The 27,450-nt window shown below is 42.4% G+C and overlaps 2 protein-coding genes across 2 annotated transcripts in view; one reads left to right on the forward strand and one right to left on the reverse strand.

Annotated features, from left to right (window-relative positions):
* The window catches only part of LOC115018129 (palmitoyltransferase ZDHHC5-like), a 20,417-nt gene extending 7,042 nt beyond the window's left edge, over positions 1-13,375 (forward strand). Inside the window, exons 2-5 of the mRNA XM_029447000.1 lie at positions 5,955-6,063; positions 6,162-6,271; positions 8,540-9,666; positions 10,729-13,375. Coding sequence (XP_029302860.1) covers positions 5,973-6,063; positions 6,162-6,271; positions 8,540-9,666; positions 10,729-10,963 — 1,563 coding nt within the window. The 5' untranslated portion in view covers positions 5,955-5,972 and the 3' untranslated portion in view covers positions 10,964-13,375. The remainder of the gene's footprint in view (positions 1-5,954; positions 6,064-6,161; positions 6,272-8,539; positions 9,667-10,728) is intronic.
* Positions 13,376-15,325: 1,950 nt separating this feature from the next.
* Positions 15,326-27,130, reverse strand: tmx2b (thioredoxin-related transmembrane protein 2b). The gene is made up of 8 exons (XM_029435589.1): positions 26,829-27,130; positions 24,892-24,952; positions 22,777-22,890; positions 21,787-21,863; positions 21,560-21,666; positions 21,415-21,480; positions 21,196-21,325; positions 15,326-18,414 (listed from the first exon to the last, which is right to left on the reverse strand). Exons 1-8 carry the CDS (start codon positions 27,015-27,017, stop codon positions 18,235-18,237), a joined length of 924 nt encoding a protein of 307 aa, XP_029291449.1. The 5' UTR covers positions 27,018-27,130; the 3' UTR covers positions 15,326-18,234.
* Positions 27,131-27,450: the final 320 nt, after the last annotated feature.

A 27,450-nucleotide genomic window follows, 5' to 3' on the forward strand; every position in this document is an offset into this window, starting at 1 on the left:
TAAGCAACCAGCTGAGGAACATAGTGGAGCATTTAGCAGCTATCGAGACAGATATTTGCCTCAAGAGTTGGTAGAGACCAAAAAAACAGAGCTTGGACAGGAACACAACATAAATGAAAGCTAATGTTGCTAAGTAACAGCTGGATGTAGAAATAAGTAACTGTGTGTATGTCAATGTTGTGTTCAAAACCTTGTTTCTACTGCCCCAAGTGGTCAAAATGACTTCTAGTCGAAAATAATTGTAACTAATTTGATCACTTAAACTTTTGACTTCAAAATGAAGGAAAATGAAATCTAGAAATAAACGCAAAGCAGAAACTAGATGTCCCTGAAGAGAGACAAGGAAGCAAACGCTTATTGAGGAAGGTACATTTTACAAGCTTTCTGAAACTATCTGAAACTGTCAGCTGGTTTCTCTCTGCACTTGAATTCATAACATCTTGTCATAGTGTCAGTCTGACATAGGATGCCATGACAACACCTCTTCAGCAGGTTGACAGTCACTTAGAAACCTACTCACTAAGCATCTCTGTGATGTTTGGTCTAACTCTATAGGTATGACTATATTTAAAAAACTAAATTAAAGGTTTTTAAAGTTTGAAACCTCAGTTTTAAATCTCCCACCTTCTCCTTAACTGTGCAGGCACAGTTAAGGAGTTCATATAAGAAACATGTGTTGTAGAGTATACAAATAAATTGTAGTAGCTAGTCACTAAAGCTGCTTTATTTTACTGTTGCAATTTAAGAAGCACTTGAATGTCACAAAGTCAACACACCACGATGAATAAAGATGTGTTTTGTTGTGAATGCCTTCAGGCTAAGAGCATAACAAGGCTTCCAGTACAACCGGTGAATAGAGAGCTTGTACAGTGTTAATACAAATATGTGACAATAGTTCAATGAGAAGCTTTAGTGATTACATAATGATATGTAAAATAATTCAAATGTCTGTTTGTATGTGTAAAAATGATGTGCCTGCTTACGAAGTGCCTTGGGTTTACATCTAAGTGCAATGTACAAAGTGTCTTGATTTAAAGGCAGCATGCCCACAAAAAAAGCGACATGCTGCTCATCTGATAGCTGTCTATAGACAGAATATACAGCAGGTGCACCTTAAAAGACGAAGTCTGCAGGGAATCTGAGGTTATAGCCTATAATGTCAGATTCCCAGCAGACTTGGCTAACTTATAGGCCTATTTATTGTATGTCCATCGTATTGGAAGCATCATAATGCACAACTGTTGCTTGTATAGTGTCGACCTACTGTGTGTCATTCTTTCATTGTCTATCAGTGGTAAATACTTTGATTCTGGTCACAGCGATTGTCAGCACTTATTTTGTTGATGAAGAGGGAGCTAGAGATTTTTATCATCTTTAAAAACCAAATGACCAGAGAGAATATCAATTAAAAATAATTGTTTTGTGTATATACCTTTTCTCAAAAGAAGCAGATGTATTTTGTGTTTCTGACTTGATTTGTTGTGGAGAAATGTAAAGAATTAAAAACCATTAAAAATGTTAAGTGAAATTATGTTTTTGTTCTTGTTCCAACGTTTCACATTGGAGGCTTTACAATCTGTACAGCAGACGACACCCTTTGTCCTTCTACCCTTGTTTAAATATCAAAACACAAATGTCCATCATAAAAACAAAATCAACACGGTGGATTTATTGCTTCAAAAATGATCAGAAGTGAATCTAACAATGAAAATTGTAAAACAATGAATAAATAAAAGTAACATTGTTGGTCCGTGTCTCTACTGCTTTGGTGCTCGGCCCACAGGTTTGTTTGCACCAGGTAGCCTAATTTGGGACTATGGAAACGAAAACGAGAGCTGCCGGGGCGGAGTGCTCTCTTCCTGTGCATGTGTAGTGCGTAACGCCGCTTAGCATCAAAGCTAGGCCAAAGAGTATTGAAGCATCAATGTTAGTTATTTGGCTAGGCTATGGTTAGTGTTTAGAAAACCCCCTGATTGGACAGTTTGCTAACGTGCTGATAGACTATTCAGCTCAAATGTAAATACAGGGTCACAATTTGTGCTTGAAACTTGTATCTTGTAACTTCAGTGTTGCGTACACAGATAAGAAATGTATGTGTCTGTCTCTCAGACTTTGTGAAACCTCACTGTTGAAGATATTACACATATGCAAAATATTTCTACAGCTACAAAAACGTTTTACATATATATTTTTTATATACTACCCATCAGCCTAATATTTTAAGGGGCACTGCTTCACTTTGGACTGTTTTGGATGATGTGTGTGGCTAACAGAGCTAACAGCTAACAGACCGATCTGAGTACATCGCTGGTAAAAAAAAAATTGGCCAATCTTTGCTAATTAAGTGGTATTTACTCAACATTTTGGTTTTTGTTTTATTATGTCACTAACAACTATAGATGATAATGACAAAGTAGAAAAAACAACATGGGACGGTTAACACTCACTTCAGGACGGTTAATATGTTTTTTCAGGACGGTACCAGGTCGGTGAAAAAACTCCCAGAGTCCCAGAGTCAGACACACCTGGTGGAGATCTGCACTCTACTGAGTGACCTTTTCTAGGTATTTTGGAGATCGAGTGTGTTGATAAGGAGCTTGGTTGTGTGAGTTTATCCTCATAGCCCCTGCTGTCATTTTAATCTCCCCTTTGTGTTGCTGTGTGTGTGTGTGTGTGTGTGTGTATGTGTCCAGATAATGAACACACACACACACACACACACACACACACACACACACACACACACACACACACACACACACACACACACACACACACACACACACACACGTTACTGTGTCAGTGTGTCACACAAGAGGATTAAAACCTCATGTCAGAGACAGCTTATGTGGCAGCTATGTTTAGTGACAATAAAATATATTATCTATTGCAGTCAGTCAACAAGCCCAGGCTGTGTGTTGCTGTGCTGGGGAATACATTTAATCACAATTTAGTGCAATCATGACGTGCACTGTAAGGGAGGGGCGGGCATGGATGGAGAAGCAATAGAATACACTTGCAATTTGAGTGACACCCTTGTCGTCCAATCAGTGCTATTTTTATTGGGACAATTCTGCCGTTGGACCCTGACATTAGAGTTTTGTAGTAACGTTACTGACAAATATGTCGGCCTCTGGGAATCTGTTGGCCACCAATATTATGGATTTATGAGAAGAACACATAATTGTTTTGGGATTATAATATTCACTTGGTTTTATTCTCTTTAACCTTTGTATTAGTGGAGCGACCTGCAGACAGATGCTAGCTATTTTAAAGAAGTACAGAAAGCAAGCAGCTTCCAGCCCTGACGCTAGCTAACAGTTTGTTAACGCAGAGCTAACGTTAGCTGTTTTTAATAAAACAACGTTAGACGTATCGGTGTGTGGCTAGATAACGGTAGACACACATTTAACGTCATCTGTACAGGCTTGACGCTGGAATAGCTAACTTAGCCCCCACAGCTAGACTCGTAACGTTACAGCTTGCTGGCACCGCTGAAGGAGTCGTATGGATATAATGGACGTAACGTCAAGGAGTTGTCTCTGTTGATTACAATCCCTAAAGGAAATAACACCACCAAGACTGGTACACCTCATTCGCCGTGTTTGGACCCAGAACAGCTGTAAAGTCCTCACAGGTGAGGTGAAGTGTTTGCCTGCTGCTAGCCAGGGCTAACCAGTGTTAGCTTAAGGCTAGCTAATGTTCATGTTCCATGGAAAAGAAGCTCATGCAGTATACTGAACCTTACCTATCACACTAACGTTACTTCTTGCATAAACCACGAATCGTATTTGATGTGGTGTAGCTAACATTGAACTGTTATGTGTAATACATGTTCCCTATATCATCCCCATCACCGTGCTCATTACCGTTAACGCCAGTTATCTCCACCCTCCTTCCATCATATCGACTCGCTAACGTTACAGTCAGCTTTCTAATATAAACTAGCTACTAATGTTACAGTTAACTTAACGCCGGAATTTTAATTGAGGCTTAATGTTGCTCCTTATCCCAGGTCTGTAACGTTATTATCGTCCGCACTATGCGTCCCCACTTCAATATCGCCCACTGTCCAGTGTGGGCTGGATGTCTTTCATTTCTATGTACAGAACGTTATGCCAAATTATTTTTCTAACATTAGGCTGGGAACAGCTGCTTTCATGATTGGCAATCAAACCCATTAGCCACTGCACGATTATATATGCACGACAATTTAGATTTAGAGTGAATTTAGAATTTAGAGTGGATCCCACAATGATCGACAGAAGGCTTTATATAATTTGTTGTAACATGTACACTTGCTAATCACCATCGCCACACTACATTGAGATTTTTTATGTAGTTAGGCAGTGAATGGCACGGGCTGAATCGTGCCAACCCAAGCGCTGCTGGGCCGTTTGACTGAATCAGTTAGGGGCTGCGTGTCACCTGGCTCAGCTGTCTCTATAAAGCATCCTCTGCCTGCATTTGAGACGTTAGTAAGCTAAGCTATTCCACACACCAACGTTGCACATTTTCACTAATATAGCGATCCAAAATCGGAGACTTGTTGTCAGGAAGTTAGGTTGTTAATATAATTTAACCACTTTAGGGCATCTCTGGGCATATATGGGCCAACTGCTGTTGTTCCAGTGCTGCCGTGACTGCAGCAGGCTATACACACACCCAGGACTTCTGTGTGTAAGTGCTGGCATGCTGTCGTCTCCTTTTTAAATGTAAGAAGGTGCCATTGTGTCGCGGGATTTTCTAGCATTTACATCATTGTCGAGTAGAGATTGTCCCTGATGGAGTAACGACGGGCAGGTTTGACCAGATCACATGCAAAAGACTCATAGTTGAATAAAGACATAACTAACTTATAGCTTCATGGAGCCTGATTAAATGCAAATGAAGCGGTGTATGTTCAGAATTCCTTTGCATTAAAGATTTGAGAGCACTTTATAAGGTCAGTGTGATGAAGAGCAGTTGTGCTCTAAACGTCACCTAGGTGCAATACATTCTTAGTGAACATTGGAGCCCTGCATCGTTCACGCTGTTTATTTGTTTCCTTAATTATTGAATGGTTGGCTTTAATAAATACAACGCTAGAGTTTTACAGCATGTCAAAGCAGATGTAGCCTATCCCTTATTATACAGGAGCATATGTTCAGTATTGGGCATCATGCCACTTGGAGGTACCTGGTCCATTTGACAGAGTTACAAACCTTAATTTTGGCATTGGCATGTCATTATGTGTTCACCTGCCAAGTTCAGGCAAATATTGGCTAATGAATAAGAAGCGCTATGCTATCTTGTATTTTTGCTAGTTTTCATTGCAGGGTGATTGTGTTTGCTATCAGACTTACTAATCCCTATCACAACTTTTTCCTGGTCCGCTGTATGGGTCTAAGGACAGCAGTTGCCGTATGCTGTACAGATTGTAAAGTCTCTCTCTCTCTCTCTCTCTCTCTCTCTCTCTCTCTCTCTCTCTCTCTCTCTCTCTCTCTCTCTAATATGTCTTTGCCATGTTACAATGTGCGTCTGAAGGATATATTCAGGATGTCAAACTGACTCGGCAGCGAAAACGATAAGATAAGGTGCAGATCACAGTGTGGAATTGCCAATCTAGGAAGTTACATTTAGTGAAATAAACTATTAAAGCGTTTTGTATGAGACTGAGATTTTTTTGTGGAACTCTCAAGAACCCTTCTGGAAGTGAATCCTTCTTCTTATGGATACTCAGTTGGTGTTTTAATAATGGTGAAGAGCTGTGAGACACCCATAGTGATCACTTAGGTTGAGATGTGGTGCCTGTGAAGGCTATGACATTTCTTCACATCCTGTTCATGGATGGAAGCGTCTGTATTCATTATGTTTCTCCACTCATTTATTCAGGTTTCACATTATATATGAAGTGACATATGTTCAGTCAAATGAAAGTTGATTCTTTGACTTTCCATCTCTCTTCTATCCAGTCCAAGTCCAGTCTGGAGATGATGGAGAGCCAGTCATGTGATGCTGAGCCTCCTCCTCCTCCTAAACCAGAGCTCCGCTACCCTGGAATCACCAGAGGAAACACGGAGGGTAAAGCTTTCTGACTTTCAACCAAACAGTTTTATGATTCTATGTTGATTTCGCACTGATATTAATGATTAATTATTTGTCTTCACACCCTCCTGCAGAGTGCAGTCTACTGAACAAACCCCCTCCCACCCCCACCATGTACAAATACAGGCCCACCTACAGCCCCGGCAAGAACCACACAGCGCTCACACATGCTTATGCCAACCAGGTAATCACACTGACAGACACAGGAGAGACAGCCGGGCAGGCTGAACAGGTGTGGGGGGGGGGGGGGGCATGTGAATCAGACATAGGACTACATCGCATAGTTACACAACCCTTTTAATCCCACACCCGGACCTGCACCAGGATTAAGTGACTGATGGGACGAGGGGGCAATTTTATTTTTCATAAAATAAAATGTATTGATTTAACTCTGTGAAAGTCTTAATAACAACAACATAAGGACACTGTTTCAAAATCAAAGAATACATTTATTAATCAGAGCTGATATTGAGATGACCAAAATCTATAATTATGCCTACAGCTTTCATTAGCAGGTACTCTAGCAGGAGATGATGTATTAATTGGAGTAGGAGACTTTTATATTAGCAAAAGATATTAGTGGCCAGCAGACGCATGGGACAGTTCACCACTTTATGGATTATGGGTTATTTTTGTCACTTATTTAGGGAAACAGATTTTATGAGACATGTCTGAATAGACCAGGTTAGCAGTCTGTGCACCCTTGCTGGACATAGTTACTAAGCTAGTGGACTCCAGATCCTCCAGAACTATAAACCGAACAGTAACGCACGGAAAAACCTAGCTGCACTCATATTTAAAAAGTGCATGGTGTGTATATGTTTCAGTTTTTCATTTGTCCCTGCCTCTTCGATTTCAATCTAATGCATCTCCATTTTTGTTTGTTTTTCCTTTTGATTTCCTGTCGGTCATCTGGGTTTGGTTTCTCAGTGGCTTTCTGTTGATCAATATCAGTAAGTGATTGTGCTGAGAGCAATCTTCACTTTGTTTCCCGCCCCTTTCTGTTTGCCTGGACATGGGTGAAATACTGTTTGAATACATGAAGTCGTGTGTCGGCATTCATCTGTGTCGGCATTACTGTTTGGACAGCAGCAGTAATATATAAGGCAAATAAAGAGAGAGTCATCGTTTTGTGTTTTAAATCAAAATGTGTTTAAAGGATTGTACCTATACTTCTGGATTGGTACAGATACTTTGGTTCTACTCAGTATTTGTACCCATGTCCGGTCCATATCCTCCCACCTGTCAGTCCAGCACTCTCCTTCATTTCTCCCTGATTACAAATGTGTCTCCTGTAGATTCTCCCCAGAATATGTCCAAAAAAATAGTTCCCCTGTAGCTCAGATACAGTATTAAAAGCTCAAATGTACCTCGATTGGGCAGTTTGTCCTACAAGTACCCTTTGATATGAAATATGATGTTTCATGCTCTGGTCACCTGAGTTGTTCTCCTATGGAGAAAACATTTTCTGATGACTCGGATAAGAGGAATCAACTTTTCCTCTTTGGGCGTTTGAAGTGTATGAAGTTTTAATCTTTGTCATAATCGTCTATAAAAGTAGCAACAAAATTCATTTTATAAATAATTTCTGTTCAATTCAAGTTTTACAATAGTTTCTTTTTAAATTCACGAGGGATATTACGTCTTGTGTAAAGACAGATGTGTGACCTCGGTACTCCTGCTACTAGTCAAAGGAGAGAAACACTTTGCTATGTTGTGTATTTGTTGTACAGATGGTTAATACTAATATAATCCACAATGCATACATACAACAGTTATTCACACTATTTACAGTGTCGCGTTCTGTTGCATTTTTAGTGTTGAATATCTCGCATGGAGAAGGAAGACTCGATACACTCGCGTATTTAAGTTTGAAGACAAGCTTTCTGTCACTTAAGCAAGTGTTTGACAAAAGTGAATCTTTTTATTCATTTATAAAAGGACATCAAATACAGAACACTTGACCACAGCTGTGCTCCCATGAGAGGCGTGGATATTGAACAATAGCTCTTCTGTTGGAATTCAGACACTGCAGGTACTACAAGGTTTGCAACACTGTTGGTACTTGTAGTATTTTGTTTGGTAAGTGCCGCACAGAGTATACACAATGCACATGCGTGCTCTATTGAAATGGAATGCTCAGATGAAGGTCCAGTGACAGATACTGAGTGTGCAGAGTCTTCACTTCTCCTCGGCCTTCCTTCATCTTAGCATTGTGTGGTGATATTCTACAGAAACGCTTTAGACCTACAGTTTCAGGATTGACCTTTTCTAGCAAAGAACAGTTGAGGTGTTGTGTCAGGATGTCAACACTAGAGGGAGTTTGAGTGCTGCAGGTATTCCTGGTTAAACTCCATGCTGCTCTTTTGCTCAGCTTCTTGTTGTTTCTTTTCCCTCTCTCCTTCACCTCCCCTCCTCTTTCTCCTCATCTTCCTCTTCATGCCTCCTCCAGTTAAGTCGAGGGGAGAGTGTTGGCAGTGCCAAGGACTCCTCCTCCTCCACCTCCTCCCTCCTTCAGTCCAGTCAGCAGCCTGGTTTCCGCTCCCAGCCCAGCCTGGATCGGAGGGACACCTCATGTGACAGAGTGAGAGGTGGGGGAGTAGGGGAGGAGAGGAGGGAGGCGAGAAGAGAGGTGGGGGGAGGGGGCATCCCTGGCTACTCCCTTGGTGGACGCTCGTACCCCTCCTTCTCCGACCCCACGGTCCTGTCAGGAGTGGCGTCACGATCTTCCAGCTCCACGCACACCTCAGCAGGCGCCGTCCACATCTCTGAGGCAACCACCACCTCCGCCAGCTTCAAGAGCTTAGCCAATCAGACGCCCCCACCTCACCACCCGTCCCGCAACGGGAGCCTGTCATATGACAACTTACTGGCAGGTGGTGACGATTTCGACAAAGGGGTGGTGGCCGCCCCTGAGGTTTCCTCTGGGAGACCCACGCCAGCAGGAGGCGGCTACAGCTCCCCCTTTCTGTCCCAACAGCGAGATGCTGAGATGCAGTCGCCTCATCACTACCACCGCTCCTCCCACCACCACTCCTTCCTCCACCGCTCCTCCTCCACCACATCCTCCTCCCCACCGCCTCCTCCGGAGAGGGAGCATCTGCTGGGCGAGCCTCACCTTGGCACTCATCCCCTGCCTGCCATACAGGCCTCGGCTCCACCCTCCTCCTCTGCCCCGCCTCCCCCACACCATCATCACCACCACGCCCATCATCACCACCACCATGCCCATCATCACCATCACTCCTCCTCCTCCTCCACCTCCCGCACTCCCCGCTTCGCTGCCCCTTACGCACAAACCCACCACGCTTATCCCTACCGTACCCGCTCCACTGACACCCCTCTGGGATCCTCCACCACATCCACAACCCACCCTCCCCGCTCCCCTCACCCCCCACCTCTGGGCAAGTCGCTCTCTTACTCGAGTGCTGCCGCCGCCGAAATGCAGTACCGCCTTGTCCGAAAGGCGTCTGCGTCAGCTGGAGCCAATGCGGCGGGCGTAGGAGGAGGAGGAGGAGGAGGAGGGATGGGAGGAGGAGGAGGAGGAGGAGGAGGAGGAGGAGTAATACAAGCGCCAAAGTGAGTATGAATTTCGCCTTTTGTCAGGACGATTGGTTTGCTGTTAACCTTGAAAAAAAGCACCTGCCCGTCTGAAAAGCTGACTACCTGATTGACTGCTCTTCCTGCTCCTCTGCCCTCCTTCTCCTTCTCCTCCTCCTCTTCCTCCTGCCAGATTTCCTGTGAGTTCTTTCTTCTTTTCCCTTTGCTTGTCTTCCATCTGTCTGAGGTTTCTCTCTGTTACATGTATGATGGTGTATTATTCTACTTATCATTAGCACCTTCTGTTTGCTCAGTACATGATGGTGTGCCTTCAGCTGACTGTGTATCCACAGCCCAGCAGTGTTCATGTTGTCATATGTTACAATACAAGTAACCATTCATTAATTAAGACATGCAAAAACATACATTCAGTGTGTGTAAGTGAAAACATGCAAGATGTGACATAAATATAATCAAACGTGTATAAAGAGGTAAAAAAATCTAACTAAGCCAGAAAGAATGATACTGGGGAAGGTCTTCAAATACGTGGAACGTGGAACGTTGTGCGTTTCCTCTCAGGAATGAACAACAGTAGCAGAGCAACATTTTTGAATTGTGTTTTTAGTTTTAGTTTGAGGCACAGTCACACTTCTGCATGACGACATCTGGACTGTTTGACCTTGTGACGTGTTGCCGTTTCTGTCCTGCTCGCTGCACACCTGCACGGGGTCACTCTCACTGTGGGCCTCCACTGTGACCTTGATGAGTTTGAATGTCGCATGTATTCTAGTTCACAGATTATCTGTTTGCGATCAGTGAAATATTAGTCCTATATGATTGTTTTCATACTGAGATACAAGCTTTATTTATTCAGGGGGAGATTCACTCTCCTTCAGGAATGCCCTCGTCACATTCACACCTGGAAGCTGCCAGTACAACCTCAGTCTGACCTTGTAGGTGCACAGTGTATGTTCCCTGCGCCCAGACCAAAGGAAGTCAAAGCCATTTCAGACCTGTAGAATGTCATGTTAGTGTCATTGAGCTCTCTCTGGACTTCCTGTCCCGACCTGTCACACTGATTATCTGTCTTTCTAAAATCAGGGATGAGCTGATCCAGATGAAACCCCTGAGTCGGACCAATGGCGGCCGGGCCTTCTCCTCCGCCTCCTCCTGCTCCGCCCCTTCCTCTCCCTCTCACCCAGTCAGCGTTTCCGCCCGGCCCCGAGTGGCCTATCCCAGCTCGGCATTGACGCAGAGTCCCGCCCACAAGCCTCAGGTTGGCGGGGTGAAGAAGGTGACGGGCGTCGGGGGCACCACCTACGAGATTTCTGTGTGAGCGGCCACCAGACTCCTGCTGTAGGACCAATGAGACGAAGAGAAGGTGCTGCGACCTCCTCCTGCCTCTGAGGGACACATTTAGTTTTTCATTATGAACTAAGCACTTACAGCTGGACTGAGGGTCTGAGGAGTCCACCTCTCACTCCTCGCTGGCTGTGGAGCTAAACTGTGCATCCACCTCAGCACGTGTGCTGCTGAAATGAGAGTATCACCTGGACTGATGCTGGACCGAACACTAACCATGACCTGGTTAACTTCAGTGGGTTGTATGCTCTCTGTAGCGCAGCAGGCTGCACGAGGCCCGAGCACAGTCAGGTGTTACGTTATACAAGTAAAGCAGCGCCAGGCATTCCCACTGCCAGGGAGAGGAGTCCGATCCCCACTGGACCTCCCACCAGCTCCAGATTGGTTTGATGACTAACTTTACCAATCAGCACTTTTAGACTGAAGCTGCATTTAGGTAAACTGGTGCAGAAGTTTAATGTTTGAACATTTCACCATTTTCACGCTCACATTTGGAACATCATTGAACATAAAGCCTGATGATGATGATGGTGATGATGATGATGATGACGACGACGACAACGACGATGATGATGATGATGATGATGATGGTAATAACATTTCATGCACACTCTGTAGAACCCGCTCCTACTCAAAGTGAAGGGCTTCTCACAGAGGAGCTGTTTCGTGTCAACTAAATGTAATACAATTCATGGCCCAGTTGTACTTTGAATAAGCATCCACCAGATGGAGTGATTTCATTGGACCATGAACAGGTGGTGTTGTGATGTGTGATGCATGGAGTCAGTGATGAGCTGCTGTCCCAGCCTGCAGTCTGTCAGCAGCAGGTCAGTATGTAGTAGGATGTATTATGGACTGTGGCCGGAGGGAACGGCACACATGAACCTTTCCATCGATGTTGTGAATCCACTTGCCTTTTGATGGAGGGATGAAAACTGTGACATTGGAAAAAAACAAAATGCTGATTCCCTGTTTCTTTGATTCATTTGTTGATTTATTCCTAGATGTGAATATGATTCCATGTTTGTACAGGGTGATGTGATTTTAAATGTGGATTTCTTTTTCTAAGTGGCGTTCATACCAGACTGCAGCATGCACTACTATTACTACTCTCCACCGTGTGGTCTGTGAACAAACAGGAGACTAAAGTGAACAAGGAAGTCATGCTTTGGCCTTTTGTTGTTAACGGGGTCCTTAAGACACAAAACTCATTCCTTGAGCAACTGCCTTGAAAATTAAAGTGTTTTTTTTATGTCACCTATTTAATTTGAAATTGTTTTATATGAATTTATATGGAAATATAGCTATTGATAAATGAAGAGTTTTTAATATTGACTAAAAAGGAATCCTGGTAAAAAAGAATGTGAGTTGTCTCAGACCAGACGCATTGTTTCTAACATGGTCAGTAGTTAGAACTCCACCCTATTCTGCCATAGAGTATTATGGCTTCTGTTTAAAAAGAAAATAAGATTTTAAGAATGAAGCCAGTGCAACACTCTGACATTCCCTCAGAATTGTGTGGCATGGGAAATGATTTTAAGATTAAGTTAAAACCGAAATGAGGCTCCTGCTCTGAGAAAATGTGTTAAATGGTTGTGATGATGTCGTGACGCCAAGTCTTCCTTCTCCCTGATAAACATTAACTGTCCATAGTTTGCTAAAGATTTCACTTTCTGGGACAAAGTCCAGCACTTTGTTGCACCAGGTCCACTTGGATTCAGCTGTACAGTAAGTCTACAGTGGACACTAAATCTAACCTTGAAAATAATTACACCAGCCGTCGTGTTTCATTTCCTCTTTTAGAGCCATCACGCCTACGTTTAGCGTTACTGCTGCATCAGATGAAGGACAACATGTTTAAGTAACTCTGGCATCCCTTTGTAATGACTTTTAACTCGAGTCTGTTTTCTCTCAAGTGTCACCTTTTAGGATTCCGTCTATGGCCATGTTAGTTATGATGTGGTCAAATAAACGAAGTAGCATCAGAGAACTGTACAGGAAGCGTCCTGTGTCTCATGAGTGTGACATCACAAGAAAGGAAGTCTTTTTAATTTCAGCGTACTTTTTGATTTGGCTGTTTGAGCAGAATGGACGGTAGATGAAGACAGAGCTGTTGGCAGCAGAGCTGGGAAACATTCAAATCAAAGACTAATATGTGTCCAGCTTACTTAACCTGTGTGAAAGATGATGATGATGATGATGGAGTCCGATCAGTCTCAATATTAATAAATGCACACAGAAGGATTCACAAATGTATTTTGTGATTTCATGTATAAATGACTTCACATATATCGTTGTGTATATGAATGGAAAACAAAATCACAAAAAAAGAAAATAAGATTCACAAATAATTTCTTGTTTAATAAATGTAATGGAAATCAACAAATATATGTATTTTAAATGTATCAAAACATTTAGATTTTGTTACATTTATACACAAACTGAACATCTTCTCTGCATGTGTGTGGGGTTCTGAGATTCTCCTGACGCCCAATTCACATGAGTGCGCCCACACAAGGTTTCATTTAATACGTCGTGCACATGGTGGGAACCTGTTTTTTCCTTCAACTATATTAATAAGAGTAATGCATGGGAACGGGGGGAAAGGAATCTCCCGCAAACTAGTCAGACAGCTCGCTTTCGCAAAGTAGTCCCAACATTTACCTTGTGCACTCCAGCGAAGTGTTGAAGCTATTTAAACGCGGCCAGATAATTCTGTAAAGCTCTTCAAAAGAATCCAAACAAAGGGATACTGGATTGAAGATTACTTCCACGATGTTACCGTTAGTATGTATGTTAGAATATTCATTTTTATATGTTTGGAGAGCACGACACTTTGGATTTCATGTTTCATGAAGGAAAGACCGGCGTGTTACTGTTTGGCATTCCACAGCTTTGTTGGATAATTGATTCTGATTGGTCAATTTTTACATTTTACTGTCATTTCTGTATATCAGACCGTTGATAAGGAACGCGTCCAATCATCTCAATCCGCAGAAAGCTGTGGCCAAAAACACACGTTTGTTTGCCGTTACTCCATCAGAAAACCCCACAGAATATTGTTTTAATATTCAATCTTATATATGTGGAGACTGGGATTCATGATGGCTGAACTGCCCCCAGTAAAGAAAATAAAAGGAGACAAAGACACAAAGAGCTGGACGACAAAGAAAACATCAGAAGTAAACACTGAAGGTTTATGGTGGTGATTAAAGGTGAATGAAGAACTAAATGTGAACACACTGACAGTTACCGGGCAGAAAACCTCAATCAGCGCTGCGCTCATTTCATGCATCTGATAACAATCTGTACTTAGGGAAGAACTTGTGTATTGCCAGTTACACAGCAGTCAGGGCTGGTGATGTGGACACATAATATGAATTACTAATGTTAAGAAGGCTCCAGAGTTATGTTACTATGTCCGCAGTTCCAACCAGTGATAGGCAGTAGAATCTAACGGACTATTATTTTCTTAGTGGAAGCAATATAATAATTAAATCAATACTTTGTGTCTAATTATAGATTTATTTAGTAAATAGCTGTGTAATAAACGGGATAATGACCGGCTCGCTGCACATTATCCCTTACTTAGCTAAGTTAAGTTGGCAAGTAGCTAACTTACTGAGATGTCAAAAGAAATCAATGTTACAAGTCTATTTTGTCGTCGACTGGCTTGTCTCATGATGACAGAGCAATGATGAATGTGCTGCGCGGCTCATAGTTGCTCTTTTCACTTTAAAGGGATTTCCGAACACTGAAGAAATTTGACGGAGCAGTTTTATGAGACTAATACAAAGGAGGTAAGTGAGTGATTGTACTGACACTGTATTAGTTTGGGTGCAATTTCAGCTCATTCACTTTACTGACCTCAGGTCTGATTCAGGCATTGCTGCCTCACTGCATTTTGATATGATCCCTGGAAGCGACAGAAGTAAATAAAAGTAAAGGGAAATGTGAAACTCTACACGTGGGGGCTCTGAAGCTGGACAGGATTCTCAGATCCCCTCAGATCTGCCTCTACGAAGTGTTGTACTGTATTTTAAAGGTTCCCTGGCATTGGTTAGAAGGGGCCTAAATATTGTCTAAAATGTCTAAATATTAATTCATTTATATACATTTTGAATTTGAACACATCACAGTTCAACCAGTTAAAATTACAGCACCTTAAACCAATAGCAAGAGCCCATAAGACTTAATCGACAGTGAGAGCAGAGCCACTTCATTGGACTGTAATTTGTGTTTCTCTGGTCCCTCAGTGTAATAAGACATGCTAAAGGTTTAGAGTCGGCTCAGCAGAGACACAAACAACTTATTTATCTGAAGAATGGAGGCTGCATTGAAATGCATCATGTGCACATTATTTTATTGCATGAATAACAAAACAGGCCAGACTTCTCCATACATGTACAGGAGCAGATATACATACAAGCCTTGGAATGCAGCTCAAATGAAATGCAACATGACAAAAGGTCAAATCAAATTCACATTAAGTGTGCAATACAAAATAACAGTTAATAAAATAATGATTAAGGAATAAAGTCACAGTGTCTTCATTTAAACGCTGCATGTGTGCATATGTTTACCAGTTAACTACTACAAGGAAAAAGAGCTCAAAATCCCGATTAGGAATGTTAGCAAGAGTTCATATAACAAATCAAATGTTAAGTGGATGTGTGAGTCATTAGGACCGGACTGCAAACATGCTCATCATGCTAATCTCACGTGTGTCCAGTATGCAGCCAATCAATGTGCAGGACTAGTGTTTGACATCATTTGATTGGCTAACATGACTTGTGTCAGTCCTGGATACGTGCATCCAGCAGCAGTATGAAAGTGCTGTCTAATGAGGTTTGTTCAGGTGAGCTAGTTTCTCAACCCCAGGCACAGGACCCAGTGTGTGATCACTTCAAGTGGAGACAGCTTGTGGATGACTTCTGACTCATGTTGAAATTTGTTTTACAGAAGTGGCCACCTCTGGTGCTGGGCAGTGAAGCCAAAAATCTGCAGTTCCTTGAATGGCCACTTGAAGCTGGCTCCAAAAGAGAGTCAACTCCGTAGACACACATGATAAAACTTTACAAGACAAACACGTTTACAGCCTGGTACAAAACAAGGTTTTGGCCATTATAGATTATTTCCCTTTTTATAGACCATTGTACGGGTTGTGAAGCTTTGTATTACTCACCCGTTTTAATTATATTAAGGCTTAAAGTTACACATTATTAGGGGCTGGTTGGTGCTGTCTCAGGTCACTAGCGGCTAGCTGTCTGTTCTGCTGCATCACCCGGGCTCACCTCAAGTTCACCCACGATCCACCTCTTTGCTTATTTTTTAGATTAGTAGGGAGTTAGACGCGTTACTGCCAAGATGGCGACGGCCGAGATTTAGGGGTGACGTCAAGGAGACTACGTAATATTATGTACAGGCTGAGGTTTGATGTCATTTGAAACAGAAAAACTAGACAAAGTATCCACAGACATGCTAGCTGCTCTGGATGTTCTATACGCTCAAGTCAGCGTGCTAATGTTTGGCAGGTATGTTTACCATCATAGTATAGCATGTTAGCATGCTAACATTAGCTAATTATCAGTTACCACAAAGTAAAGCTGAGGCTGATGAGTATAATTAGTTCTGCAGGTATTGTCTCATAAACCAAAGTATTGGACAAATATAGATGAAAAGTCCGATCATCATTAAAGTGATTACGATTGATCCTGAGGGGAACATGAACGTCTGTACCAAATGTGATAGAAAAGTGAAGTTCACTGCAGGACACGCAGACCATATTATCTGCATCTACCAGAGTGGAATACGGTTCATAACTAAGTAACGCTGCCCTTCACTGTTGAGGACGTGGTCATTTTCCAAAAACTAACTTTATTGGAAGTGTAATTGTAACAAAAGCGATGGGGGTTGAGAAACTGTAGAACATAGAGTGCTAGTGGATACTGAAGCTCGAGCACTGCCTGCTTCTAAAAACAGAAAAATACAGAGGACCTTGTTAGCAACAAAATAAAAGTAAATAAAAAAATCAGTATAAAACCTGAATGTATGACAGTCACGCTCATCTCCCTCCGAGACGCTCATACACTGAATACAAAATCAACAATAAACGATCTGTAAAATGTATTTGAGTTGGTCTGTCCACATTCAAGTTCATGTTAAACAAGCGCTCCCATATCTGTCACCTCAAACCAAAACCACCAGGACACTGAATCAACACTGGAAATGTAAGTCAAGCAGCCTTCTGTGTGTGCACTACTTAGTTTACATGAATGTATAGTTATTCAGAGGATCATTGGAAAAAATCTAATCTAATTAAATTAGTTGCATAAAAAATCTAAAACAACAAAGTAGCATCACATTCACTGCTCCCTTACTATTAGTTAGTAAGAACTCTTCTGATTCACTCAGACTTTAAAGGGATAGTTGGGCTCTTTTGAAGTGGTGTATGAGGTCAGTGTAGGACGGAGTACCAGCAGGAAGCTGACCAATGTTCTGCTGTGGACACATTTTAAAAACCTAAAACAATAGGTCCACATAAACAAATCTATCAGTTTCAGTGTACGTCAGTCTGATCTAGAAACAGCACTTCCATTCCCACACGGCGGATCTGTGGCGTAATACAGTGCTCATGCGTAGGAATATGGAAGTTCCACGGTAGAGAAAATGTAATGCCACAATAAAGGGCTTTTTGATGTCATGGTAAGCAGTGAAAATGTTCTAAATAAAGCCTACACATAAATTGACTTTAGGTGTCTAAAATCTGTCCACAGTACATCAGTTACCTTCATGCTGGTACTCCGGTCTGCTTCTACATGTACTGTAGTATACACTGACTATAGAGGAGCACAACCACACTGCTGAAGACCCAAACTATCCCTTTAACCATCACAAATGTGTGGTGCACATTCCCAGGCCTTACACGACTCTCCCCCCCCAAAAAAAAAGAAAAGCTGGTTGACTGTATCCCAGTCTGCTCCTCTGCTGGAGTGTACACGTGTTCTCTATGCTCTCTTATGGAGGGAAACAGTGTAGCTGTTAAATGAATGGGTTAAACAGGAGTTTAGTGTTAAAGAGGCAGAAGTACTGTGGCTATTTTCATTCTCACGATGATCCACAGCAACACCAGCCCTGTTCTGATTCACCAGCTTACATCTGAACACTTTGAAGACAAGGAGGAGGAGGAGCTGGCTGGAACCACATGTTCCATCCAGAAGTGAAAGCCGAGTGATACAAACCGTCTTATTTGTCCTTCTTGGACTCAGCCACCCCCTCCTCTTCGTGGGCTCCTGGCTGCTCGGGCTCGTCCTCCTCGGGGACCGGGGGGAACTGGGACTGCATGAGCTTGTCTCCTTTGCTCTTGTTGAGCTTCTTGGATTTCTGGTAGAGTTCGTTCAGGTTAAACTCTCGGATGATGTTCTCCTGGTGGAGAGAGACAGACTGTTATTGATATGACTGTATTTCAATCTAAAATATCTTAACTATTCAGTATTTGGCAGCAAGTATTATTCTTGGATTCTTGGAACCCACAATGGGCCACACCTGTTCTCTAGTTGTGCTACGTCGTGTTAAAGCTAAAAAAAATTTAAAAAGCACCCAATTATTACAGTCACCTGTCAACTGTAGGAGTTCTCAGTGACAGACGTCATGTAGGAAGGGAGTCCAACTTAAACCAGGAAGTAAAGTAAAGAAGTGATCTCTAACCAGTCTCCTGTTACAGGTCAACAGTGTCATGTGACAGAACACTATTTGACCTGCAACAACACACCACATATACATTTGGCATATACTTTCAACTCTTTTTCTCTCATTTATGATCATTGATAAATAGAAATGGTTATTTATCAACTCAAACATTTTCTGGTTGAGAGTTTGAAGATTCTCTGCTGGTCTCTATTTTATGTGCAGTTAAGTGAATGTCTTTGGGCAGACGTCACCCTGGGAAACAGTGGCACGTTTCATTATTTGTATTAGCTAATTGAGACATCCAAAAACAATTGCTGTCAATTAGAGGCCATAATGTGTCCACAGTACGTTCCCTTTATTAACACTGGTGAATTGAGAAGTTGGCATGTTTTAAAGGAAAAAATGGTTAATTAAACATTTTTTATATTTTATTCCATAGAGCACAGTATTGGGGGAAAGTTGTAATGTAACTCAGTATGACATTTTGATACCCAGGTCTATGATTACTGACAGTAATGCTGCATTGCAGCCCGACTTCAAAGAATATATTAAGCTATTTTGTGCAGTCTGCTTAATATAAAAGGACAGGTTCACATGTTTTCATTTCCATCTGAATACAATAATTACACACATGTGTACATTGAAAGGCTATTGGTCACTTTAATGGTTCTTCCTGTCCATAATGACTGACTGCAAGAGATCCTAAAAGTTCAGCTGCAGAAGCTGAACCTTTGAGTGTTTTGTATTACTTCAGATTAGCTTCAGAAGCCATTTGTGCAGACACAGACTGTAGATTGTGTCCCCCATCACTCCAAGTAGAATAACTTTATGGGGTCTTGGCCAGTATGGGGGGGGTGGTAGGACATATGCACATGTCCGTGATGGTTTAAGACATGCATATAAAAATGCGTCCTTATCCATCCATCCATCGTCTACCGCTTATCTAGGGTCGGGTCGCGGGGGCAGCAGCTACAGTAGGCGCCCAGGTGGCATCCTTACTAGATGCCCGAACCACCTCAACTGGCTCCTTTCAACGCATGATCTCGTTCATGACCCAGCCTTCATGACTATAGGTGAGGGTAGGAACGAAGATCGACCGGTAGATCAGAGCTTTGCCTTCTGGTTCAGCGCTCTTTTCGTCACAACGGTACGGTAAAGCGAATGCAATACCAACCCCCTGCTCCGATTCTCCGGCCAATCTCTCACTCCTTCACTTGGGGTAAGGGCTCATTCCCTACCCGGAGTAGGCAATCCACCAGATTGTGAGGTGCTGATCCTCATCCCAACCGCTTCAAACTGGCTGCAAACTGATACAGTGACTGTTGAAGGTCACAGAACGATGATGCCATAAGGACCACATCATCTGCAAAGAGCAGCGATGAGATCCTCAGGACACCGAACTGCAACCCCTCTCCTCCACGACTACGCCTCGATATCCTATCCATGAAAATCATGAACAGGATTGGTGATAAAGTGCAGCCGTGGCGGAGGCCAACATTCACTGGGAACAAATCCGACTTTGGGCGTACAGGGATTGGATGGCCCTCAGAAGTGACCCCCTCACCCCATACTCCGGCAGCACCTCCCACAGCATCACCCGGGGGACCCGGTCATACGCCTTCTCCAGATCCACAAAACACATGTAGACCGGATGGGCGTACTCCCAGGCCCCCTCCAGGATCCTTGCAAGAGTAAAGAGTTGGTCCGTTGTTCCACGACCAGGACGGAATCCACATTGTTCCTCTTCAATCAGCGGTTCGACTACCGGCCGAACCCTCCTTTCCAGTACCTTGGAGTAGACTTTACCAGGGAGGCTGAGAAGTGTGATACCCCTGTAGTTGGCACACACTCTCTGGTCCCCCTTTTTGAATAGGGGAACCACCACCCCGGTCTGCCACCCCCTAGGCACTGTCCCAGACTTCCACGCAATGTTGACGAGGCGTGTCAATCAAGACAGCCCCTCAACACCCAAAGCCTTCAGCATTTCTGGACAGATCTCATCAACACCTGCGGCTTTGCCACTGTGGAGTTGTTTGACTACCTCAGTGACCATCAGGGAAATTGACGATGATCCCCCATCAGCTTCCAGCTCTGCCTCACCCATAGAGGGCGTGTTAGTCGGATTCAGGAGTTCCTCAAATCTCCTTCCACCGGCCGATAACCTTCTCAGTCGAAGTCAGCAGGGTCCCACCCTTGCTGTACACAGCCTGGATGGTTCTCTGCTTCCCCCTCCTGAGGTGCCGGACGGTTTTCTAGAAGCACCTTGGTGCCGACCGAAAGTCCTTCTCCATAGCTTCTCCGAACTTCTCCCACACCCGCTGCTTTTCCTCTGCCACGGCAGAAGCTGCCGCCCTTCGAGTATGTCGGTACCTGCAACTGTTTCCGGAGTCCTCCCGGATAACATAACCCGAAGGACTTGAAATAATGTGTCCTTAATTATACACAATTTGCTAAAAGCACTCAAAAATACCAGAACAGAACACAAACATTATTTACATAAACCCTGTCCAGTCTGACCTCAGTGAAGCTCCAGGACACGGCTCTACCCTTCTTATCCACCTGGGGGCGCCGCATTACCTCCTTCCCGCCCTGAAACAACACCAAGGAGGGAAGCTGCTTGGACAGCGGAGACGCCGACACCTTGTACCTACACAACACATACCAGACAACATGTTCAGTCAGTCCTCCTGACTGAAGAAATCAATCTATGACATTATGACAAATAACATGTCGTACTTTTTGGAAACCTCTCCATAACGTCCAATGTCCACTTTACCAAACTTGAGACCAGCACAGTTATACCTGAAACAAGAAGAAAAAGTCACTCAAGGTGCTTCTGTTGATGTCACTGAGTGTACTTTAGACTTTGACTGCATCTTACTTGAGGGAGAGATCAGCATAGACAGAAGCAAAGGACTGGCACTCTGGAGACCAGTTGGCGAAAAATTCAACAATCCACGTCACACGAGGGTCTCTATCCAGCTCATCCTACACACACACACACACACACACACACACACACTTTATGATTATAAGGACAGTGTACAGATGTTTGCTCTTGGTAGAGGACAAACTACTACAAATACAAATTGGAGCATATTCACTCACATCGATGGTTTTGTCGCTGAAGTATTTGATGTACTCTGGTCCCATGTAAAGAGGAGGCTTACAGGTCATCAAAAACACTGCGACACAAAGAAGCAACAGAAGAGGAGCACATTAGGACCTTTAGGATATTAAAATCCAGAATTAATGTTCATTAGTTCATTTATGAAGCAGAGATGCCATTATTCTCTGGTTCCACACTCTCCAGTGTGCTGCCTCGCTCTGTGTTACATCATGTACATTCATTATCTTTGTCATTTTGTTTTGGATGTTGTTTGATGAGACAGAACAAGCAATATGAAGACGTGACGCTGGACATTTTACAGACTAAACTATTACTTAATAATTTACTTCTCTGCTCACTAAAGGCATTTTTTATTTTATGAGAGATTTTGGCATGGATTGAACATATATATATTTAAGGTGTTATCTGGGCATTAAGCAAACTACTGTGAAAATGGAAACTTCTACCTGCGTTGACCAATGAAATCTAGAAGAGAATTAACAGGATCATTTTAGCTGGTTAACACCCTAAATACCATATGGAGTCTCTCAAAACTTTCTGACTCCACTACTCTGAGAATCTCACGTACAAGCACATTGGTTCCTACTAAAGATGTACATTTTTAAAAACACCTCACAAATATATAGTTTTATACCTAAAAAAAAAGGCTCAGTCAATTCTAAAACAGCTGTTCACTGTAGTTTTTAATCAAATGTTACTCAAACATGAGGAAACAGTGCATTTGTCGGGGACTATTTTCAGCTGTGGATGAATCCACATTTAGTGGTCTAGTGAGTATTTGTGTCAGCAGGAAGAAGACACATCAGGCTGTGAAACACACATAGAACTTGTCAGATGATACATTCATTGTTGCTTTGGATCTTATAAATTGATTTGTTGACAATAGGAAAAATCTACAATGTCAAGCTGGTTTTTGACATTTGATTGACAAGACAGGAAACAGAAGTGTATGTAAAGGTTGGACTGACCTATGCAGAGTGTCAGGTAGAGCAGGCCCATCCTGATGTCCAGTCTGAAGAAGAGGATGACATTGGCCACTTTGCTGAACAGGATGATGTTGCCCACATGCTGCTCCACCGTTACTGACATGAGCAGATACAGAGACACATGATATTTTAAATCCTGCGCAGTACTGTTTCTAAGATTCAACCAGTATGGGTTTTGCGGCAGGATGTCAATATAGCTGATATTTAATACAGTATATCTCAAAAGTGAGTACACCCTTTAGATTTTTGCAAATATTCTGTTATATCCTTTCAGGGGATAACATTATCCTACTGAAACTTTGATATAACTTAAAGTAGTCAGTGTGCTGCTTGAATAACAGTATAGATTTATTGTCCTTTGAAAATTACTCAGTACACAGCTGTTAATGTCTAAACAGCTGGCAACAAAAGTGAGTACACCCCATAGTGAACATGTCTAAATTGTGCCCAAAGTGTCAATATTTTGTGTGACCACCATTGTTATCTAGCACTGCTTTAACCCTCCTGGGCATGGAATTCACCAGAGCTGCACAGGTTGCTTCTGGAATCTTCTTCCACTCTTCCACGACGACATCACGGAGCGCACGGATGTTGGACACCTTGCACTCCTCCACCTTCCTCTTGAGGATGCCCCACATGTGCTCAATTGGGTTTAGGTCTGGAGACATACTTGGCCAGTCCATCACCTTAACCTTCAGCTTCTTCAGCAAGGCCGTTGTCATCTTGGAGGTGTGTTTAGGGTCATTATCATGTTGGAAAACTGCCCTACGGCCCAGTTTCCGAAGAGAGGGGATCATGCTCTGCTGCAGGATGTCACAGTATATATTGGAATTCATGTGTCCCTCAATGAAATGCAGCTCCCCAGTGCCGGCAGCACTCATGCAGCCCCAGACCATGATGCTGCCACCACCATGCTTGACTGTAGGCAAAACACATTTGTCTTGGTACTCCTCACCAGGGTGCCGCCACACACGCCGGACACCATCTGACCCAAACAGGTTTATTTTGGTCTCATCAGACCACAGGACATGGTTCCAGTAACTCATGTTCTTGGATTCATTGTCTTCAGCAAACTGTTTGCGGGCTTTCTTATGCATCGGTTTCAGAAGGGGCTTCTGTCTGGGGCGACGGCCATACAAACCGATTTGATGCAGTGTGCGGCGTATGGTCTGGGCACTGACAGGCTGACATCCCACTTCTGCAACCTCTGCAGCAATGCTGGAAGCACTCGCACGTCTATTTTTGGAAACCAACCTCTGGATATGACGCTGAGCACGTGGACTCAACTTCTTTGGTCGACCCTGGCGAGGCCTGTTCCGAGTGGAACCTGTCCTGGAAAACCGCTGTATGATCTTAGCCACTGTGCTGCAACTCATTTTCATGGTGTTGTCAATCTTCTTATAGCCAAGGCCATCTTTGTGAAGCGCAATAATCCTTTTTTTCAGCCGCTCAGAGAGTTCCTTGCCATGAGGTGCCATGTTGTCCAGCATTCAGAGAGAATTGTGCCCAAAACACCAAATTTAACAGCCCTGCTTATCATTTACACCTGAATCCTTGTAACACTAACGAGTCACATGACACCAGGGCGGGAAAACAACATCATTGGGCACAATTAGGACATGTTCACTATGGGGTGTACTCACTTTTGTTGCCAGCTGTTTAGACATTAACAGCTGTGTACTGAGTAATTTTCAAAGGACAATAAATCTATACTGTTATTCAAGCAGCACACTGACTACTTTAAGTTATATCAAAGTTTCAGTAGGATAATGTTATCCCCTGAAAGGATATAACAGAATATTTGCAAAAATCTAAAGGGTGTACTGACTTTTGAGATATACTGTATACTTAACATGTGTTATTGTCAAAACAGATGGGAACGATTCAAGAGATTTAATGCGTTTCTGGTGCAAATGTCTTCTAGTCACAGTGGAAGACAGATATCTGACTGTTAAAGAATCATGCATTGGTATCTTTACACTTCCTGTAGCTGCTTCTTTATCATCCAGGCATCAGATTAGTACATGACATATGTTCATAATGCTGCTTGGGAGAAATTCATTCCAAATAAAAAAAAGAAAGAAGACATTGACTCACTCGCTCGTCTGTTCTTCATCATGACGATGGCACTGAGGAACATGAGGATCTCCACCTCCCTCTGAGAACACAAACATTAACTATGTTATCTTAACCAGAGAGCATTTAGGACATTGGGGGACACAGTCATGTCAGACTTTGAGTGTATATACACTTTGCTAAACTCAGTATGAGTCCAAGTGAGACTCCAGAGAGACCGGAGAGACCTGGGGCAGCTGACAGTATTTAAATGTATATGTTAAACTGGAGCTGTCCCAGAGCTGCTACATGTCACTTTTAAAGCTGGTCCCGTTACCTCCTTCTTCCAAAACAGTGGAGGGACTGTCCTCTGCTCTGCTCTGCTCTTACTCTACTGTGTGTGTGTGTGTGTGTGTGTGTGTGTGTGTGTGTGTGTGTGTGTGTGTGTGTGTGTGTGTGTGTGTGTGTGTGTGTAGAGGCTATTGTTGCATGACACTTGTTCTCCATTTAGATAAATAAACGTTAGTTATCATGGTAACCTCAGGGGTTAAATTGGGTCGCAGCCACAGCACGTATAGCTTATGCCCCAATTGTGTGCTCCTGTGGCAGGTTTTTTGCGGCACACTTAAGCATATTAATGAGGATAGGGCTGGACGATATGGCCAAAATCTAATATTAGTCATTTCATATCTGGATAACACTTTATAGCACGATATAGCATGATTTCTGGTAATTCCATAAATAGTCTATGTGAAATAACCACCTTGTAAAGCCTTTTTTGTATACTCCTGTGTGAATTAAATACTTGACAAATAAAGAATATTAAAAAATATATGATATAACATTATGAATGAATTTTCTCATTCATTCAGACAATAGTTTGATTTAAGAGGAGACCAGTTTGTTAATCATACTGAAGTGGTAAGAGTTGAGTTGTAATGTAAAGTGTGTGATGTAAAAACAAAAACGCAATCTTCAGATAATCTTCCTTCAAAACATTAAACATCATATTTTCTGAGAAATTTGAGTTCAAAAGTGCTTATTATCAATTTAGACGACGTAATTGTGAATTACGATATCTTGATATATCATTTCCTCACGATATGACTATTTTGAAAGTGATCAAATATATTATTATTATTATATTATCGTATTGAAAAATCGTCCAGCCATAAATGAGGATTTTAATGATCGTGTGAAATTAATATTGGGGAAACACTGGGCCGATGGTGTCATTTCATCAGGCACTCAGTGACAGACTTCGCCATTTATAGGTTGGGTTGGCTATTGTTGGATAGATTTGAATGATTCCCATTCTTAACAGTTCTTGATTTAGATTCTTTAAAAGGAGGTAAAAACAGGTCACATGTTTATTTCACAGAAAAAACGTATTTATAAAAACCTTATAACAATTCATATTTTCAATTCACTTCATAATGTTTATGGAACCAGTACATTTATTTATAGTTTAATTTGGTTGCTGTTATTAAATATTATGATTCACGAATCATCGTGAATGACATGTTTATTCTCTTTTTCATTCACAAGTTAGTTCTGATTGGAGCAATTTCGTTCAATTGACGTCCTCGAACGTCAATAATTTTGCTAACGTTAGCTAGCTAACTAAAACCGTTACTGAATAACGTTACTGTTAATTCTGGATTTGAATAAACGCTGTTTTACAGTCTATGTGTGCCGTATTTAGTATAAATACCTTAATATATTTAGTGAGTTGTACATTACGTTTTGTAACTTGAGAATATCTGCCAATAAACAAAACTGTTTGAATTTCCAGGGTTTTGACCGTAGTTTGGCCTGTAATTCTCTCCCTATAGCTAAGAACAGCTAATGACACCTGCCAGCTAACGCTAGCCCTTGCTGTCAGTCTGCCCAACTGTGTCCACTGACCAGCTATCTAGCTGGTTGATACCAATTCTTAAAAAGCAATTATTTGTGATTTTCAAGCATTTTCTACGGACCCAGTCGAAGTCGCAGGAGTTGCCGTCCTCTCGCTGTGTAGTCAGATTGTCGCAGATGCCAGGCGCCTTGCGGACAACTAGAAAGGCTATGGACATGAAGAGAGAGGCTACATAGTAAGGCTTCAGCAGCCACTTGTACACCTGCGGCAGGTGATACAGGAACGCAATTAACGGCGTTAGCAAAGCCATTTTCTATTTAACTGTCGTACTACGACTAACACCGGTAACAAACCCCGAAAAGGCCGAGGCTGTCAGCGAGTGATGAAGCAGTTAGCCTGATATGAATGGCTCGACGCTAGCTATCTCGGTGTGAAAGTAGCCGGAAATACAACTTCCGGTTTAGATGTTCAAAATAAAAACATGTCATGCACCGTATGACCTTTACATTCATTTGTATTGTATTGTAACAAGTATTTTCAGAAAATATAAGTTAATGATTTATATTTTACACATTTACAGAAATGTACACCCACTTCTCACTAATATTAAAATATATTCACTTTTACTCTGAAGGTAAAAGACCTCACTTCCTGTATGAATGTGATTAACTCTTGTTAGCTTGTTTTGGCTCTGCAGTTTACAGGATGCGGACTTCGGAGGTCACTCAGGACGAATGTGTTAT

Source organism: Cottoperca gobio, chromosome 1 (genome assembly GCF_900634415.1).
Source record: "Cottoperca gobio chromosome 1, fCotGob3.1, whole genome shotgun sequence".
Lineage (NCBI taxonomy): Eukaryota > Metazoa > Chordata > Actinopteri > Perciformes > Bovichtidae > Cottoperca > Cottoperca gobio.

Bases quoted from the DNA above. Each gene is read 5' to 3' on its own strand.
- tmx2b (XM_029435589.1), bottom strand. From the start codon at position 27,017: ATGGCTTTGCTAACGCCGTTAATTGCGTTCCTGTATCACCTGCCGCAG. The intron at 22,891-24,891 runs GTGAGTCAATGT...TGCTCATGTCAG, and splicing joins GATGAAGAACAGACGAGCGA to TAACGGTGGAGCAGCATGTG. The intron at 18,415-21,195 runs GTCAGACTGGAC...TCTCTCCACCAG, and splicing joins TGTCCTGGAGCTTCACTGAG to GAGAACATCATCCGAGAGTT.